This window comes from Loxodonta africana, chromosome 6 (assembly GCF_030014295.1).
Source record: "Loxodonta africana isolate mLoxAfr1 chromosome 6, mLoxAfr1.hap2, whole genome shotgun sequence".
Taxonomy (NCBI): domain Eukaryota; kingdom Metazoa; phylum Chordata; class Mammalia; order Proboscidea; family Elephantidae; genus Loxodonta; species Loxodonta africana.
In genome coordinates, this window is record NC_087347.1 from 11,687,039 (window position 1) to 11,713,976 (window position 26,938).

General features: G+C 45.8%; 1 protein-coding gene and 1 long non-coding RNA gene across 7 annotated transcripts in view; one reads left to right on the forward strand and one right to left on the reverse strand.

Annotated features, from left to right (window-relative positions):
• The first annotated feature begins 1,775 nt into the window (after positions 1–1,775).
• On the forward strand, positions 1,776–26,042 carry GPR55 (G protein-coupled receptor 55). 6 transcript variants are annotated; one of them, XM_064286562.1, is made up of 5 exons: positions 1,776–2,131; positions 11,130–11,358; positions 14,371–14,444; positions 14,546–14,758; positions 18,800–26,042. In XM_064286562.1, exon 5 carries the CDS (start codon positions 18,945–18,947, stop codon positions 19,890–19,892), a length of 948 nt encoding a protein of 315 aa, XP_064142632.1. In that variant the 5' UTR covers positions 1,776–2,131; positions 11,130–11,358; positions 14,371–14,444; positions 14,546–14,758; positions 18,800–18,944; the 3' UTR covers positions 19,893–26,042. The 6 variants fall into 6 exon arrangements, with proteins under 6 accessions (XP_064142632.1, XP_064142634.1, XP_023413532.1 ...); XM_064286564.1 differs by lacking the exon at positions 14,546–14,758; XM_023557764.2 differs by lacking the exon at positions 11,130–11,358.
• LOC111752758 (uncharacterized) overlaps positions 2,053–26,938 on the reverse strand; it is a 54,392-nt gene continuing 29,506 nt past the window's right edge. Inside the window, exon 2 of the long non-coding RNA XR_010322209.1 lies at positions 2,053–5,721. This is a non-coding gene — a long non-coding RNA (uncharacterized LOC111752758). The remainder of the gene's footprint in view (positions 5,722–26,938) is intronic.

The following is a 26,938-nucleotide window of genomic DNA, read 5'->3' on the forward strand; positions in this document are numbered from 1 at the left end:
GCTCAGTGGTTAAGTGCTCAGCTGCTAACCAAAAGGTCAGTATTTCGAATCCATCCAGCCACTCCTTGGAAACCCTACGGGGCAGTTCTACTCTTTCCTATAGGGTTGCTATGAGTCGGAATCGACTTGATACGGGTAGTCTTTGTTCCATTCATGGTAAAGACCCCCTCTGGATGCTATGGGCTTTCTGCACCAAGACAACCATCTTACTTTTGAAGAGTGCCTTTGCCTCTTCTGCCTACTCAGGGGACTCCAAGCCCCCTTCGGGGTCATAAACAGCTTCAGGCAGGAAGACTGTGGGGAAGAGCACCCGTTACTGTCGAATTGATTCTGACTCATATCAACCCTATAGGACAGAGTAGAACTGCCCCACAGGCTTTCCAAGGAGTGACTGGTGGATTCAAACTGCTGACCTTTTGATTAGCAGCCGAGCTCCTAACCACTGCACCACCGTCTTACAAGAACTAACCAGAGCTAGGAAAGGAACAAAAGGCAAGTCACATACAGGCGTCTGAACATTCTAAAGGACCTAAATTTAAGGCAGGGTGGGCCTTTGACTGCTAAAAGAGCAAGATTTAAGGCAGTTTCAGAAGAAGAGGAGGTGATGAGCCCCAGGGACACGGGGAGCTGGTCTTTACAAACACAACCCAGAATGGCTTGCTCCTCACCCTAGAAGGAGCTGGTTCCTGGAGCTTGAAGGCCATCTCACTTGATGAATTCAGAAGTAGGCACCCCATGTCTCCCTCACTTTGGACTCACCATCTGGAAGGCAGGCAGAACCCACCTAAGCTGTCACGGCCTCTAATTTGTTCTGGAAGGCAAGAGGGTGGGGCATGACCAGGGTGGCCCAGGAAGGGAAACCTTCTGAGAAAGCACGTTCTTCATGCTATGACTCCCTGCAGGGTGGGGCCTTGGGCATGTTGCTGCCTGCTGCACCCATAGGAGCTCAGACCTTTGAGGCTCCCCTGCGAGGATCCGCTGTTACCCCCTTGCTGAGGGCCGTTGGCAAACCACAGGCAGGAGCAAACATTTCAGATAGGGAGATGGACAATGAGGTGGTACGTGAAAAAAGCCGGCTGCAGAACAGTGCAGAGAGTACTGTACCTTTGTGTTTAAAGGGGGAGAAAATAAGATTACAGGCGTATACGTACTCGTATGAAACTCTGGAAGAAGCTGTTAACAGTGGTAACCTCAGGGGGAGGTGGGGATTGGATTTTGGGGGCAGTGGTGGGGCAGAGCCATTTTACTATATCAAAGGCCCCCTGCTGGGAAGCACCCCGACCTCCTGGGCCGTTTCTATTCCTGTAGACATCTGAAAGTCATAGCTTTAACAGCTTTAAAAATATCCGGCCTAATTGACTCAATGGCAACGGGTTTGGTTTGGTCTGGTCCTGGCCCGACCCCCCAGCAGCTCCCGGCACTGGGCACTGACCAGCCGGCTGCATTTCAGCCCAGACCTTTCCGATTTGTGGGAATCTGATCAGAGCCACTCTAGGCCACAGGGAGTCTCCGGTCTCCCAGCCTTGGGACAGAAGGTCCCAGGGAGAACTCGGGCACACACACATAGACGCCGGGGCATCCCTGAGTGGTGAGGCCTTCCCGGTACCAGCAATCTAAACATGGAGGTGCTGGTACCGACCTTCTCTCTGGGCAGCAACCCTGAAGACCAAACCCCAAGCTACCAGATGCCAGAGGCACAAACCCTGGGATGGGGGGCCAGACTGTCCTAGACACTCCCTGTCCCCATGTGATGCTGGAACTAGAACATCTGTGTGTGGGACACAGTTCCTTTCTTCTTCGCAAAGTTTTTCCAGGCCTTGGCACACATGGTGGCTCTTGACTGTTTTTGGAAGCTCAGCGAGCGTGCAGATACACTCTCCCAAGCCGACCTTCTAATTCCGCTTGGGGGTGGGACCCCTCCAAAGCCCATCTGCAGCCCCTGAGGCAGTGCCCTGGGTCAGATGAGGCCAGTGCTGGAGCCCCCTAGACAGTGTCGGGTCCCACCCCCTCATCTTGAAGATGAGGAAGCTGAGGCCAGGAGGGGAAGTGACTCTCCCCAGCAGGCTGGCAGCCAGCCCAGAGCAGACCATGACGATTCGCAGCTCACTCAGATGCACTGGACCACCTGTAGGTAAGCGCCCCTGAGTCCTTTGGAGAAACTGAGGCACAGAGCCACTGACCTGATGGTGCTCTTGGGGACTGCAGGAGACTTCCCTGATGTCAGGGGGCTTCCATGGGCAGCCTCTGTATACATCTGCCCCGACATAGGCACCCCAGGTGGCAGCCCCGTGGCAGCCTCCAACAGCCTCTGTGACAGCAGCAGCAGCGGGCAGACGACTAGTTTGTCCCTGATTGCTGCTGACATTTCTCTACTAACCCCCAGCTTCCTCCTGATTTGAGTCAGGGTTGCAGCGTCTGAGGGCTGGGGAAGCCTTGCCGTAGGTGGCCCAGGAGCCTTCCGCAGCACTAGCTCAGCTTGCGTGCCACCTCTCTCTGCCGGGCGGCTGTTGGCTCCACAGAAATCTTATGGGGAATCACCAAGTACTGAGATTAAGCACTCTCAAGAGTCACACACAGCTCGTGGCACGCCAGGGCTATGGCTGGGAGCCCGCTAGCCACTCTCCTAACCTCAGTTTAACTTGCTGGGAAATGTGCCAATAACGACTTCGTCCTCAAGGGGCTCTCGAGTGCAGTAAATGATGTGAAGTGTTTGCCCCTAGTAAGGACCCCATAAGCTTTGACTGAGGTTATAGGTTATACCTGGGTTGTTCCAGAACACTGACCAAGTGTCACACGGAGAGGCTGGGAGGGAAGACACAGTAGCATTTGGAACCCTGGAAGTTCTAGCTTCTTCCTTGAGAGTGACGGGATGGGGGAGAACAGGTCTGGGCTGCGCTTTGTTGATTCCAATTTGTGGCAACCCCAGGTGTGTAGATAGAACTGCTTCATAAGGTTTTCAAGGCTGTGAGCTTTCGGAAGCAGATCCTTCTAAAGCACCTCTGGGTGACTTTGAATCACTAACCTTTTGGCCAGTAGTCGAGTGCTTAAACATTTGAGCCACCCAGGGACTCCGAGCTCAGAGTAGACAGGTGAACTGATTCATACTATGGTGTTAGTGGCCGGCAGCTGCAGCCAAGTAAATATTTCTATCTAACTGCGTCATTCAACATGGCAACCCAGAGGACATTAATATTTCAGGCAACGAAACTGGATGGGATGACTTGTCTGGAGGAATGTTCCAGGGCCTCCCAAACGACATCCTCAGGCTGCCACCAACTCTGCTCACCCCAGACTGGCTCTACCACATCTAAGGGCTGGCATCACAGTGCTCTCTGTAGATACGGGCTTGGCGGGGTGAGAGAGGAGGACTCTTTAGCCAGCAAACCTCTTCAAGGTTGTGTTCTTCCTGTGGTTTGCATTCTCGGGAAAATCCAGCCCACAAAGGGATGGAAGTTCAGATTTGGTATTGAGCCAGAGAGCTGGGTTCAGTTATCTCAGCTGTGCAGACATAACCTTGGGCTGTCCTGAGGGGCACACCGGATCCTGAAAGCGCGAGCAGACCCGCGGGTACCACGGCGCAGGCATCACAGCCCGAGTTAGCAGGGAGAGAGCCAGTACAAGGAGGCCACGGGCTCCAGGGTCGCAGGGTCGAGGAGGCTTTACGAATGAGAGAACCAAGACAGAGACTCGGCAACTAGCCAATTCAGGAGTCAGGACTCCCAGTCTAGTCCCTTCATGCATGGGGTATTCTCTCATCTTCACTAAACATTAAAACCCACTAACCCGCTGCCATCAAGTTGATTCCGACTCATAGCGACCCTATAGGACAGAGTAGAACTGCCCCCTAAAGTTTCCGAGGAGCACGTGGCGGATCCAAACTGCGGACCTTTTGGTTAGCAGCTGTAGCACTTAACCACTACGTGACCAGGGTTTCCTAACTTTAGAACACTAAACATTAGAAGATATATTTTATGAAAGAAAATCCCAGTTCAGATTTTAAAACAAAACAAGACAAAAAAACCCTCCAGTAAGACATTTCTATCTGTGTAAATTCACTTGACAATATCCTGGTTAAACAGGCCTCCTGCCTTTGCTTGCATACCTCTGGTGACGGAGAGCTCACTACCTCACGAGATTGTTTTTGTCTGCTCTCAGACACTCAGGCTGCAAGATAATCTGGTTTTAATAGAGATATATTTAATATTTAATATATTTAACAGGCTTTAAAAGGAAACCCATTCCCTTCACTGCCCCTTGAAGTCGTACAGTGGGGCTCCACTTGAGCATTGAAGGGTGCCGAGGACGTGTTTTCTTCCATGGGTTATGAGCAGCTCTAGTCCTTTCTACACCTGCTGTGTGTGGCTCCCTCACCTCTGCACAGGCCCCACCCTGCTGGCAACTCCTGCAGACAAACCATCCTAGGCTGGCCAGAGACATGCAAGGGGCCACTGGTACCCCATGCTCCTCTTCTAGATTCTCTATGTGTAGCTTTGGTTCACTTCACTGCTCACTTTCTTTCCTGTTTGCAAAGACACATAGGAATTCCCATTTTTGTTTAAGATGTTTTAGGAGGGAGGGAAGCCTGTGAGGAGAGAGGGGAGTGTCTGACGGAGCCAGGCATGGGAAGGGGTGAGGAGGTGAGCTAGAAGCTCCTGGATGTCCCAGGCACTCTGGCAGGGGATGCTGGAGAGGGACTGGGACCCGGAGAAGATAAAGAGGAGACTCAGGATGTGAGCTCCAGCTAGACCCCTCACTGCCTGTTTGACCTCAGGCAGACTCCTTAGCTTCTCTGAGCCTTACTTGCTGTTCTTATCTATAAAATAGGGACAATTATAACAACCTCCCAGGACTGCAACATATTTGTTCCATTTCTAATATTTCCATAATGCACCCCTAATTTTAGCTCTGACTTGCGTTTTTTAAGAGGGGATTTGAGAGACCATGCAGAAATGTCTGTTATATGTTATTAATATCATGAAGCCATAGCTAAGTGGTTAGGATCAGCAAAGAGCTGTGTTTTCTTTACCGGTTGAGAACTAGGTATGTGGAATTGCCGTGGCCTTTGAGTGCTTTGCCCTAGGCCAGGAATGGCATAAATGTTGTGAAAGACCCTTGCACCCTCATAAAGAGAGTACATTCCCTTGATTGCATCCTTGTCATTGATCTGCTGGTTCTGCTTTTTAATTGGGCTGCTCGAAGCTCTCATTTCTCTATCTGATCAATGGTATTCTGAGAGGGGGAATTAAGGTCTCCAGCTACAACTATATTTCCATGTCTATTTATTTCTCTTTGCAGTTCTGGTAGGTTCCCATTATGCGGTTCTTGCTACGCTCTTTGGAACACAAACTTGAGCGTTTTGTGTTTTAATTCTTTACTATAATTGTTCCCAATGTGCAGCCTCCAGGTTCCTCTCTCAAACCTCTTCACTAGAAAAAACTGACTGTCAGATTCTGGATTCTCTTCTTTTTTGGCATTCTGTGTGCTTGAGAAAACAGGTTGTCCTATTGTTTTACTCTGTCTCTTTTGGTTTTCTCTGTGTTTCTTGGTAGCAAAAGGTGATTTGATTTTTTTTTTGATGGGTGCTTCTGTTTATGGAGTAATTAATATAATCGTTGTTGCATCTTTTTAGCCTCCACGGCATCTTCCCTCTGCATTACATATTGAGACATGGAGGTTTTTTCATTTTCAGTTTCCATTGTGAGTTTTCTCTTCCTTCTGCACCTTTAAAAGAGACAAGATAATTTAGCCTAAATATCTAATTTAGAAAATATTTCAGTTGTTAACTTTTACATTTGTTTCTATTCATAGCTCACCACACTTTGGGGAAATATATCTTAAGTATTTTATTTTCATTGTGAGCCTGGCGTTTTGGGTCTCTTCCATATTGCTCTTTACTGTTATGAACAGTTTTTACAATAGAATGGCTGACCTGTGGACAACGAGACTTATCCCGGTTTGGGCTCTTTCTGTTGCCCACTCATCCCAGATGGGACCTGCTTTCTCACCTGTCATTTCCAGTTCTCTCCATCACTTCATGTTTTGTTCCCAAGTCTCTTGCATGCCACATCTTGACCTGCTCATCTTTGATCCTCCCGAGATTTATGTCTCATCAGCTGAGTATTGGTTGTTGTCATCAGTTGCCATCAAGTTGGCTCCAACTCTCGGTGACCTTATATGTAGCAGAATGAAATATCGCCTGGTCCTGCACTGTCTTCATGATCGTCGGTCTGTTTCAGTCCACTGTCAGCAGCTTCCACGTCAATTCACCGCGTTGAAGGTTTCCCTCATTTTCGCTGATCCTCTGCTTTACCAAGGATGATGTCCTTTTCTAGCAGTTTGCTGATGATGAGTTCAAAGTAAGCAAGTTGGAGTCTTGCCATCTTTGCTTCTAAGGAACATTCTGTCTGTATTTCTTCTAAGACCAATTTGTTCGTTCTTCTGGCACACAAGCCCACACTTTTCTTCTGCGATACGTAAGGGAAAGTCAAAAGCTAGTCTTAATTTTCTCCTTTTTCCAGCATTTAATATAATTTAAAATATTTTAAAGATGTGTTCACATTATCATTAATGAATTGGAAAAAACACACCAAAAAGAGAGGAAGATAAAGATAGAAGATTTTTAAAAATCTCTCACCGTCTAACTGCTAGAATGCAACTACTATTTGACGTACAGAAATTTTTTTTTCTAGGTTTTTTTCCCCTGTGAGTGGGTTTTTAAAAATCATACCTGAAATCATTCTGTGTGTATAATTCTATAGTTTGTGGGTTTTTTTACTTAACATGGTCAGCATAAACATAACCTTTCATGACCGAAAAATTTTCCATTGAGTAGATTTACCACAGTGAAATTAACCTCTTGTTGACATTTCAATGTATGTGTGAATTTTTTGTTATTAGAAAAAAAAAAAAAAACCAAAGTGAATAAATTTCCACACATAATTTCCCCTTCTTTGCCTGATTTACCTACGGTAAATTCTCCTGTTCATTGAGAGACTAGGAAGGTTTTTATGGCTTGCGATATAAGTTTTCAAATCCCAAAAGTTGGATATTAATTTGCCTACTTAGCAGCATGTTGGTGGACTGTTTCACAGAGCTCTTGCCAGCTCTTTTGCTAAACTTAATGAGTGAAAGTCTTCTCTTTTTTTAATTCTGCTTCTAGGAACTTCTAGAAACATCTTTTGCCTGTTTATCCATGGTGGGTCTTGGTATCATATATTTTTATATATGGCTCATAGAGAAAGTAAATAATTTATTCACAATATTATTTATATTTTGTGTGCTCCAGTATATTATTTGATGGTAAACATTTTTTTGCTAACATGTAACTTTTTTTTTTATTTTTATTGTGCTTTAAGTGAAAGTTTACAAATCAAGTCAGCCTCTCACACAAAAACTTATATACACCTTGCTACATACTCCCAATTACTCTCCCCGTAATGAGACAGCCTGCTCCCTCCCTCCACTCTCTCTTTTCATGTCCATTTCGCCAGCTTCTAACCCCCTCTACCCTCTCATCTCCCCTCCAGGCAGGAAATGCCAACATAGTCTCAAATGTCCACCTGATCCAAGAAGCTCACTCCTCACCAGCATCCCTCTCCAACCCGTTGACCAGTCCACTCCCTGTTTGAGTTGGCTTTGGGAATGGTTCCTGTCCTGGGCCAACAGAAGGTCTGGGGTCCTTCTAGTCTGTCAGACCATTAAGTCTGGTCTTTTTATGAGAATTTGGGGTCTGCATCCCACTGCTCTGCTGCTCCCTCAGGGGTTCTCTGTTGTGTTCCCTGTCAGGGCGGTCATCGGTTGTAGCCGGGCGCCATCTAGTCCTTCTGGTCTCAGGATGATGTAGTCTCTGGTTTATGTGGCCCTTTCTGTCTCTTGGGTCCGTAATTGCCTTGTGTCCTTGGTGTTCTTCATTCTCCTTTGACCCAGGTGGGTTGAGACCAATTGATGAATCTTAGATGCCTGCTTGCTACCGTTTAAGACCCCAGAAGCCACTGTCCAAAGTGGGATGCAGAATGTTTTCTTAATAGATTTTATTATGCCAATTGACTTAGATGTCCCCTGAAACCATGGTCCCCAGACCCCTGCCCGTGCTACGCTGGCCTTCGAAGCATTCGGTTTATTCAGGAAATTTCTTTGCTTTTGGTTTAGTCCAGTTGTGCTGACCTTGCCTGTATTGTGTGTTGTCTTTCCTGTCACCTAAAGTAGTTCTTATCTACTATCTAATTAGTGAATTTCCCTCCCCCACCCTCCCTCCCTCCCCCCTCTCGTAACCATCAAAGAATATTTTCTTCTCTGTTTAAACTATTTCTTGAGTTCTTATAATAGTGGTCTTATGCAATATTTGTCCTTTTGCAACTGACTAATTTCACTCAGCATAATGCCTTCCAGGTTCCTCCATGTTATGAAATGTTTCACAGATTCCTCACTGTTCTTTATCGACGCGTAGTATTCCACTGTGTGAATATACCATAATTTATTTATCCATTCATCAGTTGAGGGGCACCTTGGTTGCTTCCATCTTTTTGCTATTGTGAACAGTGCTGCAATGAACATATGTGTGCATATATCTGTTTGTGTAAAGGCTCTTATTTCCGTAGGATATATTCCAAGAAGTGGGATTGCTGGGTCATATGGTAGTTCTATTTCTAGCTTTTTAAGGAAGTGCCAAATGGATTTCCAAAGTGGTTGTACCATTTGACATTCCCACCAGCAGTGTATAAGTGTTCCAATCTCTCCACAACCTCTCCAACATTTATTATTTTGTGTTTTTTGGATTAATGCCAGTCTTGTTGGAGTGAGATGAAATCTAATTGTAGTTCTGATTTGCATTTCTCTAATGGCTAATGATCGTGAGAATTTCCTCATGTACCTGAATGTCTCCTTTAGTGAAGTGTCTGTTCATATCTTTTGCCCATTTTTTAAATGGGTTATTTGTCTTTTTGTAGTTGAGTTTTTGCAGCATCATGTAGATTTTAGAGATCGGGCACTGATCGGAAATGTCATAGCTAAAAACTTTTTCCCAGTCTGTAGGTAGTCTTTCTACTGTTTTGGTAAAGTCTTTGGATGAGTGTAGGTGTTTGATTTTTAGGAGGTCCCAGTTATCTAGTTTTTCTTCTGCATTGTTAATAATTTGATGGTAAACATTTTTTAACAGAAAGAAGTTTTCCATTTCTGGGCAGTCAGACTTGTCCTGTGTATTTCCTGTTTGTTTTGCTTTTCAGTCATTCTAAGGTCAAAACTTCCAGTGACTTTTATACCAAAAAACCCAAACCCGTTGCTGTCGAATCGATTCCATCTCATAGAACCCTATAGGACAGAGTAGAACTGCCCCAGAGGATTTCCAAGAAGTGGCTCGGTGGATTCAAACTGCTGACCTTTTGGTTAGCAACCAAACTGCTTTCCCACTGATTGTCTTACATTTTCATCTAGTTTTTCTACGGTTTGATTTTTTTTTTTTAATTAAATTCCTTAATAAATTTAGAACTTCTTTTGCTCTTTGGTACGAGATGAGGATCTAAGTTGGTTTTTTACCCCCTAATTTTTAACGGAAGTCTCAATATCGTTTATTGACTCAGCCTTACTTTCTGTTATTGATTTTGGTGGTATCTCCTTTATTTCTTTGATTTCTGTTGAATGTCTTATCGCACCGTCTGGAACTTCTGGATGTTAGGAAGGGATTTCAACAAGAATGCCTTTATTATTTTACCATCAAACACAATGTTGGACATTGGTGTAACGAGGTTGCTCTTCAGCATGTTTAAGAAGTACCTTTCTGTTCCTTCTTCATAAATGACTTTTATGAAAACCTACCTATTCATACAATTAGACAGCTTTTCCTTTTTGCTTTAATAGTGTGATAAATTAATGTGTGTACAATAAAAATAGATTTCCTAATGTGGAAACAGTCTTGCATTTCTCTGGTAAATCTTATTTGGCAGGATAAACTATAATTTCAATATATTAAAATCTATCTGGAAATATGTAAAACAGGTTGTTTGCATGTGTATTCATGAGGGCACTTGAGCCATAATTTTTCTCTTTTGTGCTAAAGTTCTCAAGTTTTAGTATTTGGGTAAGTGAGGTTAATCATAGAAATTAATTAAAAAAAAAATTTTTTTTTTCTTTATGTTCAGAAATAGTTGATAGAGTTCCTTGAAAATTGGAAATAAACTAGTGCCTGTTGCAACGACAATTCTTTGATAATATTCTGTTTCTTCCATGGTTATTGGTCTAATCACTTCTGAAAGTGAAGTGAAAATTAAAGAGAAGCTTAGACCAAGAACCAGTACTTCTTGGGCCACCTCTTCTGGAATCAGCTGTGGTCAATTATGTCTTGCCTGGAAATCATCAACTACATCGAGGTTTTCAATGAATTATCACACAAGTGATGAGGCAGTTTTTTAAAAATTATTTTTGTTCTTTCCATTTTACCTTAGCCTCTCCCTGTTTCTAGTTACACTCATCTGAATCTTTTTTCTTGGTCATAGTTGTCAGAGGTATGTGTCTCGTTTAGGCTACTGTCACCGCCCCCCCGCCCCCCACAACATACGCACACAAGAACCAGCTGTCAAATTTATTGATTCTGGCGTTTACCTCTTTTCTAATTCACTTATTTCTCCTTTTATCTTTGTACATTTCCTTTTCCTAATTTCCCTAGGACTTTTTTGTTTTCTAAATGCTCAAGTGGTGTGTTTATTTATTTAGTTCCTTTTTTCATAATTTCTGCAGTTACGGCTCTCTGAAAATAATTTTGGCCCCATTCTGTATAGTTGTGTTTTTTTTTTGAACAACCAACCTAAAAAGTCCTAGTCTTTCTGGATTACATTTTGTTTTGTAGTTCTCAATTTAATTTTAAATAGCCAATGATATTTTTTGTTTCCTAGGTTTTTGTGTATTGGGAGGAGAGGATACAGCCAATATAATTCCTGCTTGATTTATTTATGGGAGGTTTTGTTCTTACAAGGTAGATAATTCGTTTTGGCAACTGTTTCTTGGACACTTGTGGAGAAAGTGGATTGCCTATTTGTTTAAAACCAAATCTAAGAACGATTAAACTGTATTAATATATTATTCATGTCATCTTGTATTCTAATTTATATTTCGCCCATTTGATATGTCTTAACCTATAGTTTGTTACAGTCTGCTGATACAATCTGTCTTTGCCTATGGGTGGCACAAGCTGTTAAGCCCTTGGCTGTTAACCGAAAGTTTGATGGTTCAAATCCACCCAGAGGCACCTTGGAAGGAAGGCCTGATGTACTTCCAAAAGAGCACAGCTACTGAAAACCCTACGGAACACAGTTCTACTCTGACACACACATGGGGTTGCCCTGAGTTGGAATTGGAATTGGCTCAATGGTAATTGTTTCAAGTTTTTTTTTTCCTGGCTCTTTAAATTCTATTTTACTTTATGTATTTTATACGTCACCAGTTAGTGCATAAAAGATCACTTCGTTTGTCTTTATGGTTGAGTTTTTCTTCTATTAACATAAAATGACTTGCATAGTCCTGAGTAGTGGCTTTTTTTTTTTTTTCAAATTCTGTAATACTAATTATGAATATGGTGCAAACGGTTGACATGCTTGGAGGTTTGAGTCCACTCAGAGATGCCTCGGAAGAAAGGCCTAGCAATCTCCTTCCAAAAAGTCAGCCATTGAAAAATTTATGAATCCAAAGCACAACAACTGGTTTTTATTCAGCTAGAGCAACAGAGGAAGAAGGAAAGTCAGGAATGGGAGGAGGCTATGGAATACATGCCTAACTGACTTCATGAACAACTGCCTCCTCTGCCATGAGACCAGAAGAACTGGATGGTGCCCAGCTACCATTACTGAACATTTTGATCAAAGATTCCATAGAAGAATCCTGGTCAAAAGGGGAAAATGCAGAACAGAATTTCAAATTCTCACGGACTCCAGACTTTCTGGAGCCATGGGGTCTAGATGAACCCCCCAAACTATTGCCCTGAGATAATCTTAAACCCTGAATCAAAAGTATCCCCTGAAGTCTTTTTGAAACCAAACAATAGTTTAGCTTGACTAGTAAAAAAATGTCTGCCTTGAGCATTACGCTCTTTTAAGAACTATCTATATGAAATCAAATTGACAATGGCAACTCAAAAGGCTAGACAGAAACCTTAGCGAGCAGTGAGTTTGTGTTAATGGGAGAGGAACAACTCAGAGAAGGAGGGTGAGAATGGTTGTACAACTTGAAGAATGTGATCAATGTCACTGAACTGTACATACAGAATTGGTTGAATTGGTGTATGTTTTGCTGTGTATATTCTCAACAACAACAAAATAAATAAAATTAAAAAAGAAAGAAAGAAAGAAAAGAAAACTCTATAGGGCACAGTTCTACTCGGACACACACGGAATTGCCATGAGTTGGAGGTGACGGCAACTGCTTTGGTTTTGGTTTAATTACGAATATAGAAAGTTTGGCTTTCTTTTTGTTTATATTTGTCTGCTATGTCATCGTATAACTTATTTTTAATATCTGTGTCATTTCAGTGTGCCCTTTATAAGCAGCAATGAGTAGAACTTTATTTCTTACTGATCTGTGAATCTTTGCCAATTAATAAAGGGAAGCTTGAATTTCTTAAATTTATTGTTGTACTTTCTATACTTAAATTCTTTTTCCATTCCATTTATCCCTTTGCTATATGTTGTTGTTCTTAGGTTCTGTCGAGTAGGATCCAACTTGTAGCAACCCTATGTACAACAGAACAAAACACCGCCCAGTCCTGTGCCATCCTCATAATTGTTGCTATGCTTTATAGTCTGTTTGTTTTTTTTTTTAATATTTATTCTTTGGTGATTTTAAAATAAATATCCTGTTTTTAATAGTCAGTGGTTACTTTAAGGTTTTCAAATAAAATCTTAAGCTTACACTCCTCTGTCATGGATTGAATTGTGTCCCCCAAAATATGTGTCAACTTGGTTAGGTCATGATTCCCAGTATTGTGTGATTGTCCACCATTTTGTGATCTGATGTGATTGTCCTATGTATTATAAATCCCACCTCTATGATGTTAATGAGCCAGGATTAGAGGCAGTTATGTATGAGGCAGGACTCAATCTACAAGACGAGGTTGTGTTTTAAGCCAATCTCTTTTGAGATGTAAAAGCAAGAGGCAAGCATCAAAACAGGGGGACCTCATACCACCAAGAAACAAGAGCCAGAAGAATAGTCTGTCCTTTGGACCTGAGGTTCCTGTGATGAGAAGCTCCTAGACCAGGGAAAGATTGATGACAAAGACCTTCCTCCAGAGCCGACAGAGAGAGAAAGCCTTCTCCCGGAGCTGATGCCCTGAATTCGGAATTCTAGCCTACTGGACTGTGAGAGAATAAATTTCTCTTTGTTAAAGCCATCCACTTGTGGTGTTTCTGTTGTAGCAGCACTAGCAGACTAAGACACTCTAATTATCAAAGTAAAAAATGGAGCAGTAACTCTCGATTCCTCTTTATGTGATATTAATAGAGCCATTTACTCCACGTCATGTACTATTATGCTCCACTATCTTCACTCCCCCTCTCCAAGAACATGTTGCCTTTGCCAAATCCTATCTTTAAAAGATTATCTTTTATTGCTTCTTCTTTTAATTTTAAATTTGTAACTATTAAAAAAAAAAACAAAAACTCATTGCCGTTGAGTTGATTCCAACCCATAGCAACCCGAGAGGACAGAGTAAAACTGCCCCATAGGGTTTCCAAGGCTGTAGTCTTTCCGGAAGCAGACTACCACATCTTTCTCCCGCAGAGCAGCGGGTGGGTTCAAACCACCGACCTTTCAGCTAGCAGCCGAGCACTTGACCATCATGCATAATTTAAGTCTGTTTCCATAGTTCCCTGCTTTCAGTGCTCTATTCCAAGCTTTCCCACCTTGATTTCTTCAGTCTTGCATTCTTCATTGTTATTATCTCATGGAGCCCTAAACTTTCAGGCAGGTTTTTTCCAAGAGGTTATGTATGCCTGGAGGGCAGTGGTGGCTAGGTGGTAGAATTCTCACTTTGCACGCTGGAGACCCGGGTTTGATTCCTGGCCAGCGCGCTGCCACCACCCATTGGTCAGTGGAGGCTTGTATGTGGCTGTGATGCTGAACAGGTTTCAGTGGGGCTTCCAGACTAAGATGGACTAGGATCTACTCCTGGAAATCCGACAGTGAAAACCCTATGGATCACAATGGGCCTATCCGGTTGTAAGTGGGGTTGTGACGAGTCAGAGGCCAACTCGACAGCAGCTAACAGGCACACCTGGGAGTGTCTTTCTGTGGCCTCCACACCTGAACTATAGCCTGGTTGGATATGAATTCTTGTGTTCAAATTTTCTCCCTTAAACTTCTTCTGGCATTTTTTTTTTTTTTTTTCAGAGAAGTCTCCAAGGCAGTTGGTTTGTTTATTTCGTGGATGTTCAAAAGGCTTTATATTAAGGACATTTAAGAACGTAAGTGGTACCTCTGGGCATGACCCTTATTTCATGAAACATGGCATCTCCTCCAACCTATTTATCATCTCTGTTCTCATTTTCTCTGTTGTTCAATTCAGCCCCACCTTCCAGGAACCATGCTGCTGGTGATCAACGAAGGTCGTCTCGCCCTTCAGCTCTATTTAGGGACCTATTTGCTTGGCCCATGACCTTTCTCCATTCAATTTCATTTCCCTCCTGGTATGAGGCTGGAATTTGTCCTCACTCAAATCCTTCAGTGAGATGAAAGGATCCAGCTGGTCCTGTTGAAGAAAGACTGCCACACACTGCAGGTAGTCCTGCAGGAATGTAACTGGGAGGGTCTCTGCTGCTGCCTGTGACCAGCCTTAGTGTGAAAGGGCACATGAGTGGGCTGTGCAGGCGTGCTGCTCAGACCTCCCTTCCACAGAACCTGCTGGGGGAGCATGTTGACTGAGAGCCAGCTCTGCCCCTCCTGGTTCACATGGTGATGATGCTGAGGCCATGCTCTGTCTGGATTGCTCCCAACCCGTGACTGAACATGATGGGGGGACTAGCCTTGAGCAATTCTATCTTGACATAGGGCTCCTCCAATGGGCATCCTTTGCTCAGGGACATCCACTGCCATGGCCAAGACTTTCTCAGAGCTACCTGTGGTCTGGAGCTCTTCTGACCCAGTTCTTCCTTTTCCCTCCTTCCACAGGCATCAGCCCTGCTCTGTGGCTGTAGGCTCTCCCTGCCTACTACCGCACCCTTTCCCCTTTATCTTTCACTGGTGTTTCCTCCCAATAAATCTCATAGATGTCTAATACTGTCTTAGCGCCTGCTTCTCATAAGACAAGCTGACTCAGCCACCCATCCACCCACCTAGCCTTGCGATAAATTGATTAGTGTTGACCTGTGGGTTGGTCCAGAGCAGGGGCCCAGCACCAAGTCACAGACTACAAGTATAACCGGTTTTCATTATCAAGTCGTTTTCCAGAAGGATGATGGTTTTACCTCTTGCTGCAGCCTGGGGCATATTTATGTCTTTTCATTTCATCCTAGTGAAGTTCCTGGTTTTTCCTTTTTCTTTTTTGGTGGAAATATACACAGCAAAACACACACCAATTCAAGAATTTCTACATGTACAATTCAGTGACATTGATTATATTCTTCAAGTTTAGCACCATTCTCGCTACCCTTTTTCGAATTATTCTACCACCATTAACAGAAATTCACTGCCCCCTAGATTCTCATCTAAACTTTTGAGTTGCTGTTGTCAATTGGATCACATATAGAAAATTCTTTAAAAGAGTACAATGAGTACAATGCTCAAGGCAGACATTCTTTGATAATTAAGCTAAACTATTGTTTTTTTTATTGTTTAGTTTAAAGATGAGTTCGGGGATAGTTCTGTTTATGGTTTAAAGGTTACTTCAATGAAGCTCTCGATTTAAAAAAAAAAAGGTTTCTGTCTTAGTCATCTGGCGCCGCTATAACAGAAATACCACAAGTAGATGGCTTTAACAAAGAGAAGTTTATTCTCTCACAGTCCAGGAGGCTAGAAGTCTGAATTCAGGGTGCTGGCTCCAGGGGAAGCCTTTCTTTCTCTGTCAGCTCTGGAGGAAGGTCCTTGTGATGCATCAGTCTTCCCTTGGTCTGGGAGTATCTCAGCGCGGGAACCTCAGGTGCAAAGGACGCGCGCTCTGCTCCTGGCACTGCTTTCTTGGTGGTATGAGGTCCCCAACTCTCTGCTTGCCTCCCTTTCCTTTTATCTCTTGTCAGATAAAAGGTGGTGCAGACCACACGCCAGGGAAATTCCCTTTACATTGGATCAGGGATGTGACCTAGTAAGGGTGTTACAATCCTACCCTAATCCCCTTTAATCACAGAAAGGAGGGCAACCACACAATACTGGGAATCATGTCCTAACGAAGTTGATACACACGTTTTTGGGGGGACATAATTCAATCCACGACAGTTTCCTTGTACTTTCAGAGGGAATTCAGAAGATTAATTTTTCAGAGTGTCCACTCACATTTCCATTCGGTGGAAGGATTTTTTCAATCTAATTTCTTTTTGCCAGTCCATAGAATGCTTTCTCTGGCTTCAAAGGTTAACATTTGAGAAGTTCCATTGGAAAGTGGTCAGTAAGTCAGGTGTGACCTGTAGGACAGCCCCAGTGGAAAACACAGGTGGTCCGATCATGTCTGTTTTCCATACCTGGTACAGACAATTGAGACAGGTCCTGGCACCTAGGTGGTTATGCTTCCTGTCAGACCTGTCCACTTTGTCCCCTTGGTATTCATGGTTTGTTCAATTCAGCCATATTTTCGGCTTGGGCTGGTCTTTCAGCATCACTGATGTTGTTCTTGGCCATTTTAGACCTATTCTTTGAACCACCAGCAATGTACGTTGAGAACTCAGCATCCATGGAGTTTGTCCGAGTGTGGTTCAGTCAAAAACAAATGCTCCAAGTTCCTTTTTCACCATGTTATTGAGCTCTTTTGAACATAGACTTGTATTTGCTCTTATCTCTTGTGGTTCTTGGTTTTCAGCTATTTCTGCCCTTGAAGGTGACTTCTCCAAACCAATTTGTTCTTCCTCTTTGATGTTATGATACTTTTCAGTTAGATCTTGTCTAAGTTATCTAATGCTGCTCTAAAGAAAACGCCACAAGTGAATGACTTCAAAAAATAGAAATTTATTTTCTCACAGTTTAGGAGGCTAAAGCTCCGAATTCAGTGTGCCCGCCCTAAGGGAAGCCTTTCTCTTTGTATCAGCTCTGAAGGAAGGTTCTTATCTCTTCTGAGCTTCTGCTCCTGGGCAGTCTTCATGTGGCTTGGCATCTCACTTCCCCCATCTCTACTTCTTAGCTTGCTTGTTCAATCTCTTTTATGTCTCAAAAGAGATTGACTCAAGACACGCCCTATACTAATTGTGTTTCATTAACTTAACAAAGACAATCCATTCTCAAATGGGATTATAACCACAGTCATAGAGATTAGGATTTACAACACATTTTGGGGGGACGCAATTCAATCCACAACAATTTAGATAGAGTTTTTTGTCATCAATTTTGAAATTTATCTTATTGGCTACAGTTATTTGAGCTCTTTTTTGAGATAGGCCTATGGCTATTTTGGAGTGTTCACAGGCAAACACAGCTTGCCAGCTTGTGTTTATTCTAGGCATTCTCTAGTGGAAGTGATTACACCTGGAGGCCTGAGTCCTGGATGGGCCTCCCCAGAAGGTTCCACACTGTACTACTGCGGGCTGTGGTCACACAGACCACAAGAGTCTAAAGCTTCAAACACGAGGAAATACATTTTCCCAGATCTCTTGAGACATAAGCTCATACAAAAACCTAACATTTAAGAAGGAATAGACTATTCATTTTGAAAAGCCGCCAGACTAAATAATGTATATCAGGTCGCACACAGTACTGAATGAATGTTATCTATCTACCTACCTAGCTACCTGGCTATCTATCTAGCTACCTATGTATCTATCATCTATAGATCTGTCTTCCCCCTTAGAGAGGGTTGGGGTGCTCTTAAATGGCACTGCATATGAACCCATTGCCATCAAGTTGATTCCAACTCACAGCAACCCTATAGGACACAGTAGATCTGCTCCATATGGTTTCTTAAGCTGTAGATGTTTACGGAAGCAGACTGCCGCTTCTTCCTTCTGTGAAGCGGCTGGTGGGTTCTAACCACTGACCTTTTGGTTAGCAGTTGAACGCTTAACCACTGCACCACCAGGGCTCCTTGAATTGCATATAGGGTCTTAAAAATGAAAAAAGCCCACCACTTCCTGCCTAGAACCGAAGCAAAAATCTTATTGCTTTTCATTGCTTCTGTGTGAGCCAAAATGTCCATCCCTGAGCCAAACACAGTGCCCAGGGGAGGGTGATGTACTGATTGCCGCCACCCAAAGTCAGGATTGAGGTCAACTCTGTCCAACTATCTGGATGAAGGAGAGGAGAGAAAGAGGGGCTGGGTCTTGGTCATAGCACTGGAATCTCTGATCCAGCTGCACCTGAAGTCAGCCTGATCCTAGCTGTCATGTTTCCAAGTGTGTGACATTCTCTCTTTGCTTAAACCAGTTTGGGTCCAGGTTTGTGGTGGTGGTACTACTCTCAACAGAAGGAGTTCTAATTGGAAAAAAAAAAAAAAAAGGGAGGGGAGACAAACGCGCCTGCACAGTATGGTTACATTTTTGCAAAAGAAAAAGGGGTGTGTGTGTGTGTGTGTGTGTGTGTGTGTGTGTGTGTGTAAAAAGCCTGTAATGGTATACACAAAAAGGTAGCAGTGGTTACATCTGGGTAGCAGGATTAGAGGTCATGTCCATTTTCTCTTTCTTTTCAGTGCTCTGTAATTGCTACTCCACGAACACAAACTATGGCATGTTAAAGGGGAAGTGTTTATTATTCTTGACAAAGATTTGAGCCCATCATTTCAGGAGGGTGAAAGGACCCTCAGCCAATCTGTTGTTGGTGTCACAGGGAAGACCATGAGCCCTCTAAACTGCTCCTTCACTGCTGTGGATGAGCTGACAAAAGCTCTGCAGCTGGCAGTCCACATCCCCACCTTCATCCTGGGCTTAGTCCTCAACCTGCTGGCCATCCGACGCTTCAGCTCCTTCCTGAGGAAGAGGCGGCCGGATTATGCTGCCACCTCCATCTATATGATCAACCTGGCGGTCTTTGACCTGCTGCTGGTGCTCTCCCTCCCGTTCAAGCTGGTGCTGTCCCACGTGCAGGCGCCCTTGCCTTCCTTCTGCACCACGATCGAGTGCCTCTACTTCATCAGCCTGTACGGCAGCATCTTCACCATTTGCTTCATCAGCCTGGACCGCTTCTTGGCCATCCAGTACCCACTCCTGGTCAGCCACCTCCGCTCGCCCAGGAAGATTTTCATGATCTGCTGTGCCATCTGGGTCCTCGTGTGGGTCGGGAGTATCCCTATCTACAGCTTCCACGGGGAAATGGAAGAGTACACATGCTTCCACAACATGTCTGATGGCACCTGGAGCCCAGAGATCTTCTTCCCCTTGGAGGTGTTCGGGTTCCTTCTCCCCTTGGGCATCGTTGCTTTCTGCTCCTCCAAGAGTATTCACATTCTCCTTGGCCGTCAGGACCACACTCAGGACTGGGTCCAGCAGAGGGCTTGCATCTGGACCATTGCGTCCAGCCTGGCTGTCTTTGTGGTCTCCTTTCTACCAGTGCACCTGGGTTTCTTCCTGCAGTTCCTGGTGAGGAACGGGTTTATCCTGGAGTGCAGGGCTAAGCAGAACATCAGCTTCTTCTTGCAATTGTCCCTCTGTTTCTCCAACATCAACTGCTGCCTGGATGTTTTCTGCTACTACTTTGTCATCAAAGAATTCCGCGTGAACATCATGGCACACCGGCCTTCCAGGGCCCAGCTGTTCCTCCAGGACACCACGATCACCAGGGACTGAGGGAAGAGAAGCCCTGCTCAGAGGAAGGAAACCCCATCCCTGAATTCCAGTAGCAGGTGTCTGTTCCAAAGTATTTGACGTGATGGGATATATGGATCACTAATCACTGAGATGCTTCCCCTTTCGATGCTCAGTGAAAGCCATCTTGGCTCATTGTACCCCAAAGACCTTTCCTCTAAATCCAGACAACTTGACTTGAATCACCAAGTGTTTGGGGGATTTCTGAAAAACCTGAGAATCAGACAAATTCTTGAGTTCTAAGTCCAAAAACTACGAGGCAGAAGAGTTGAGGAAGAAAATGAGATGACCATATGAACAAGACTACTTTTCAACTCTACCCTGTCTTTCTTTTAGACTATGAAATTCTATAGGGGAAAAAAGAGAGAGAGAAAGAGGAGTTAGGAGAGGGATTCAAGAGAATCAGTCATGGTGGAGGGTGTCCTGGGCAGAGATGGAGGAGGAAGGATCAATCCCCCTTTCTAGCTTGGGGAAAAGATTTCTACTTTCCCATCCCTTCTGGAAGTCTCTTGGCCAACAACCTCAAAGAGATGACAGCAAGTGGGAATGTTAGAGGCAGAGCGAGTACACAGGACGGCCCCAAGTTTCCCATGGGCCTTAGAAAGGCGTGGCTCGTCAGCCAAACCTTCCTATGCCCACAAGAAAGACATGCAAGGACTGAGGGGGTAGCATGAACCAGTTCATGGTAAAACTGTGGATACTTTGTGGAAGCAATGGGAATAGAGCAGAAAGAGGTAGGTGACACCTGAGAGGGGACAGGATACCCTTGGGGAAGGAAGCCAGAGTGTGATGGAGGCTACCCTCTCCCATCCCACTGCCATCAGGGTGTTGCCTGCATGGCGCTTTTGCAATTGGCCCAGGGGAGGAGGGATTGTGAAAGAATATCCTGGGTGAGGGTAAATAGGGAATGTGACCAGCTTTCTATCTTGAACAGACCAAGGTGTTCATTGGACTCAGTTTCTGTGAAAACAATTAGAAAGACCCAGGCTTGGTTCAGTTCAGCCACAGGACAATGAAGGTGAGTTTTCTTTGCACATCTGAGTCCTGGCAGTGGAGCTGGCCCTGGGTGCACTACCTATGGAGCTGCCCCTCTCCAGTGCCTAGGAGTGAGAAAATGAGTCAGCCAGGAACTGGGGGGCCATTTTGTTCCCAAGATACAAAAACCTGGCTTTGAGAAAGATAGCAACAGGGTTTTTGGCAGAACTTGGTTGGAAACTGTAAACAATTGGATCCCTGCTTGGATTGGGCTCTGAACAATCTAAAGAAGGAGGCACAGTCACAGCCCAAGGCCTTCAGATGACTCAGCTATTCCAATGAGTCAAACGATTGTAAGGATAAATTGTGGGGTAGGCAGAATGAGTGGGAGGAGATAACAGCTGAGCCTTAATGTAGACAAAGTGAAAGTCTTGGGAAGAAAAGCAGCCCTGTTCTACCTGTGGGGTAGGAGGCTTTGATGCCAAGTGGTGGCCAAAGACCTGTGGGGGCCATTTAGATAAAACCCAAGACCTGCTGGGGAGGGGGCTGAGCAATCACCTGGGCTTGAAGTCCTGGGGCTGGCTCTGGGAGGGGTGTGAGGATGGTGGTGGGGGAGGGGATGGGCAGGAAGAGCTGAGGGCAGAGTTGCTTCCTGCCTGAGAACCTCATTTCCCCAACTAGACTGACAGCCATTCAAGGGCAGGAGCCCCCTCTTCTCCTGCTGCCACCAGCCCCTGACTCCCTCTTCTGGGTGCACTCCAGAGGCCTTGTGTGTGGCTGGAGTGAAGGGTGAAGAAAAACGGGTCAGTGAAGGGGTAGACGTGGTGTGGCGGGGTAACTGCGGCCAGGACAAAAGACTCCGGCCCTCAGAAGGGCCCTCCAGGAACCCGGAATGAGGCAGAGTTCTGCCCCACTGCCCCTCACCCTGGACACTCTTCTTCTGCCTGCCTTCCTTCGGCTGCCCATCCCACTGCCAAGGGGCACAGAGATGCCAACTGTGCTACTTCTAAAGACTCAGACTGTCATAGAAAACAGGACTTTTGGGGCTGGATTAGGGTCTGGGACTCAGAGCCCATGGGTGGGTGGAGTTAGGGACTGCTCCTGCTTCAACTTCTCTCTTTGCATTTGGAGCTTGGAGTTCGCCCTGGTGGAGGTGAATGGCTCTCTTCATGTTGCACTGTGTCTATGATATACAGTGGTGACCAGACCACTCACCATCCCAGCAATGCTCAAACATAAAGTCATGTCTGTGGGCAGCTTGGCTCTCCCTGAGCCAGGTAACAGAGAGGGCTCTAGATGCCTGAGAGGAGGATCACCATAAAGGGTGGGCAGTCTAGATAGATCCACGAGCTGGGTCCTCTTCTACGTAGATCCATGAACTAGGTCTTCTTTTAGATAGATCTATCAGCTGGGTCTTCTTCTAGATAGATCCACCAGCTGAGTCTTCTAGACAGATCCACCAGCTGTGTTTTCTTCTAGATAGATCCACCAGCTGGGTCTTCTTCTAGCTAGATCTACCAACTCAGTCTTCTTCTAGAAAGATCCACAAGCTATTGGCATAGGTCCATGGAGGGGTGCAGCAGTCTTGGTTGAAATGGCAACTGTGGGCCTGTGGGTGAGGTTTGGAGACCTTTTGACTGATCCCAATATCCTGAGGGGAGGAGAAGACCTCCTCTCTATCACCATGGGGACTCATCCTGCCCTGTGAATCAGAGAACTCATCAGGGCCGAAGGAAGCAAGGCACAGGCTGAATGCTGCAGTCCAGAGTGGCTGTTCTGTGGAAGGTCCACGTTCTGGTCTCCTGTATCTGAAATGCCACTGAGCCTGGCCCACAATTGGCAGTGGGGCCCAGCAGGCACAGAAGGGGGCAGAGCACCACCTCCAGGTGAGCAAGCAGCTGAGGGCCTACCCCCCAAGCAAGCAGCAGCTAGTGAGTCGGGGGCCCCCTGCCAAACTTTCTGTTACTAAAGCCAGTGGTGGCTTGAAGAAGTTATTAGGGCATAAACGTGGCCATATTTATCCTAGACTGGGAAAGCTGAGACACACCTGTTACATGGGCATTTGTGAAACCAGCATAATTAATTGGAATAAACAATTCAATTCATCTGGTTTACCAAATAAAGCAACTTGTATGATGTCATGTGACCTCGTCTGGTTCCAGAGAAGGGCTGGGCCCCTCATGGCCCTTGCCAGATGACCCAACACTCTTGGTCCTTTCAGTAGTCACCTGGAAATGGAGCCTGAGGCCACAGGAAACAGGTACTCATGCGTGCTCCTGAGCATGACAGTGGCTTGTCCCTGGTGGCCAGGAGCCAGACCCCACCTGTCCCCACCACAGTCCCTCCCCTCTCCCCAACCTCCGCTCACTGTCTATACCATACTACCATGACCACTAGAGCTTCCTTCTAAGGTCCTAGGTCCACATACACCATATGGCCCAGCACAAGAGACCTGCTAGCCTCCAAGGAACTAAAGACCCAGAGTCAGCTCTGCAGGGGTCCTCTGCTGGTGACCCCTCCCTTCCCTGACCACCTACAAGGCAGTCCGACTCTCCAGGTTAGATCTGAATTTTTCCCCTTGGTTCCTTACATGTGAATCTTGCCAACCAGTCCAGAGCTCCTGGAGAGTGTGAGCTGCTAGGTCATGGCCCGGGCCACCCCTTTCTTCTGAGTGCCCCCTAATCCTGAGGACAGCCTGGTCACACCCCGGTGTCATCTGCTATGGAGCCAGGAGCCAATGCACATCCAGGCCATGCCCTAGACAGGGTTTGACTTGGAAAATGCCAGCCCACACGCTGCATATATTAACTATATTCCTTTTCAGTCACCTCTCAGGGGCCCTATGGGAGCCCTGCTGGTGCAGTTGTTAAGAGCTCCGCTGCTAACTAAAAGGTTGGCAGTTAGAATTCACCGGTCACTCCTTGGAAACCCTATGGGGTAGTTCTACTCTGTCCTATAGGGTCGCTATGAGTTGAAATCAGCTCCATGGCAACGGGTTTTTGGTTGGGACCGTATGAAGCTGAAAGTCATCATATTAATGCTATGTTGCTGCTTGTTGTTGCTGTTATTAGCTGCTGCTGAGTCGGCCCCTGATTCATGTGAAGCCACGCACAACAGAACAAAACAGTGCTGGGTCCTGCGCCATCCCTGTGATCAGCTGGGGATCGGACTGTTGTGATCCATAGGGTTTTCATTGGCTGATTTTTTAAAGTAGGTGGCCAGGCCTTTCTTCCTAGTCTGTCTTAATCTGGAAGCTCTGCTGAACACTGTTTAGCTTCATAGCAACATGCAAGCCTCCACTGACAGACACTTGGCTGTACATGAGGTGCACTGGCCAGGAACTGAACCTGGGTCTCCACATGGAAGGTGGGAATTCTACCAGTGAATCACTACTAGTGTCCCCTCTGTAACTGCTATGGGTTACTAGTGATATTTGGAATAGTAAGATCACCCTGTAGCAGCAAGCTGCCATAAATAAATAGTAATGGCATAGGTGTTTGGAACGACTGAGACCTGTAGACAACTGTAGAGACTAACAGAAGTTAAAGGAATTTTGTCAATAGATCAATGAGGAAAGAAACTGGGAAGAGCAACCCCTGTGGGTGTGAGCAGAGGCTGGTGTGCACGACAATCCTGAGGCGGGGATGGAGGCATTCCTGGGTGGAGACCCCAAACCCCCTGGTTGGTAGGGCGTGCTGTGCACAGGCACTTCCCACAGCCAAGGGAAGGCAGGCTGGGGCCATGGTGAGCCCCACTGCTAAGGAGGACAAGGACTCAAAGACCCACAAAGTGGCGCTTTGGAGCTTCCTCTCAAAGGGCCATCACAGCCACCTTGCGCTCCTTGCCAACCGGGGCAGGGAATGGACATCCCAGGGAGTGCGCACAGCAGGTCAAGGATGGGCTCCAGGAGCTAGAAGCGGAGGCTAAACCAGACCTCCCTGCCTCCACTTCAGGCCTGAGACCCCGTCCTAGGCCAACAGCTTGCAAGACGCACCCTCCTCCTGGTGCTAGCAGCAGGCGGGACTCAATGGTGTCTTGATTGTGACCCACGACAAGACCAAGATGTGGCCCCGTGTGCTTTGAAGTCACGGGGAGCGTAGGATCAGAAGCATTGTCACTTCAAACCTCGAAGTCGGCTTTGCATGGTGGAGGGGCCCTGAGTTCACCTTTGAGGCCTCCAACACCCCTTTGTTCTGGGGTTGTCACTAGGGCAAGTGTGAGAAATGCTTCCTGCAAGGGGGGATGTTGAGACCTGTGGTTCCACAGGGTGCAGTGCGGTTATACGAAGTGTCTAGGGTGCTGCCAATGTGGCGTCTCTGCAAAGTATGTCCCCTCTGAGAAGCCCTTCTTTTCTCATGACACCCTGGACTGTACCACCACCAGATGGCTGCCCACAAGCACGCACCTGAGTCCTTGTGCCACTGCATCTTGTAGGCTGGGAGTGGCGATCACAGGTAATTGGGAAAGGTGCAAAGCTGGGACGTCCCCTTTAGCCAGCACCAAGTCCTGCCCAGGCATCGGACCAGAAGTGGCCAGACCCAGATAATCCAAATAGTTGAGTTTCACAGATGGCTCATATAAGTCTCAATGACCCTGACTTGGGGAAGATACTGATGTCCAATGACCCCATATATATACCTTTACAGGGAGGAGTCCCTGGGTGGTACAAATAGTTAATGTGCTCAGCTGCTAACCAAAAGGCTGTAGGTTTGAGTCTTCCCAGAGGCACCTCAGAAGAAAGGCCTGGAGACCTATATCCCCCAAAATCAGTCACTGAAACACCTGTGGAGCACAGTTCTACACTGACACACGCATAGTTGCCGTAAGTCGAAATTGGCTGGACGGCAACTTAAAGAGGAAGAGAGAGCGATTGATGACATTTATTTATTTTAAGGAATTGGTTCATGTGATTATGGGATTGGTAGGTCTGAAATTTGCAGGCAGGCAGGCAGGCAGGCTGGACACCTAGGCAGGATTTCTATGTTACAGTCTCAAGGCCGAATTCCATCTTCTCCCAGAAACTTCATTTTTTCCTCTTAAGACCTTCAACTGATTGGATGAGGCCCGCCCATGTTAACAAGAGTAATCTCCTTTAGAGTCAGCTGATTATAGATGTTAACTACACCTACAAAATACTTTCACAGCAACATCTAGTGTTTGGCCAAACAACTGGGTACCAAAGCCTAGCCAATTTGACCATAAGATTAACCATCACAGTAGGGTTTCCCTGAAAGGCTCAGAGCCATCATGGCTGGTAAGGAAGGCTCCAGAAGCCTGGCCATAGGGTAGGACATGCTTGTGGGGCTGGAACACAGGCTCCTCCTCCATCTGGGGTCTCAGGTGGGGTTGGGACACCAGGTAGCCTCCTTAGATATCCGACATCCAACTGAGGATGTGCTGGGTGGAACTGGGCTCTGGGCTCTGACAATGCCCACAACCAGCAGCAGATAGAAGTCTCTTTGCTCTGCTGTTTTCTCATTTTCCTAAATCTTCAGTGGAGACGTGTTAAAGGGGCAGCCAGGGCTCACCTTTCATCTTGGAGAATCAAGAATTTGCATTTCCAACAAGTTCTCTGTAGAGAATTTGCATTACCACCCCCAGATATACTGAATCAGAATCCCAGGGTGATTCTTATGTATAACTCCCTGGGAACTTGTTGTAAATGCCAATTCTCAGCAGGGAACCTGTTAGAAATGCAAATTCTTAGCAGGGGTTCGCACTGGACCAAACCGGTTTGAGGCCTGCAAATTTGACTCCATAGGCTGGGGCATTTAAGACACATGGATAAGACAGGAATGAAACTCAGTGGCTAACACGGCTGCTGCTGTCTCTTCGCTGGGATTCACACCGCAAACCCATCCAGGCAGAGCAGGAATGCATTGTCTCTATTACGTGGAGTCAAAGAAGAGTCCCCTTTCCCTTCTTTCTTCAAATCAGATATAATCTGCAAAGGCTTTGCCGTAGAATATTCCAGCTCCATCATTGCTGGGCTCCCTCCTGACCCAGATTCCTGTGCAAATCCTGGGCCGGGGGGCATCCCACAGTATCCAGAA

Coding starts and splice junctions, on each gene's coding strand:
- GPR55 (XM_064286562.1), top strand. CDS start 18,945: ATGAGCCCTCTAAACTGCTCCTTCACTGCTGTGGATGAGCTGACAAAA.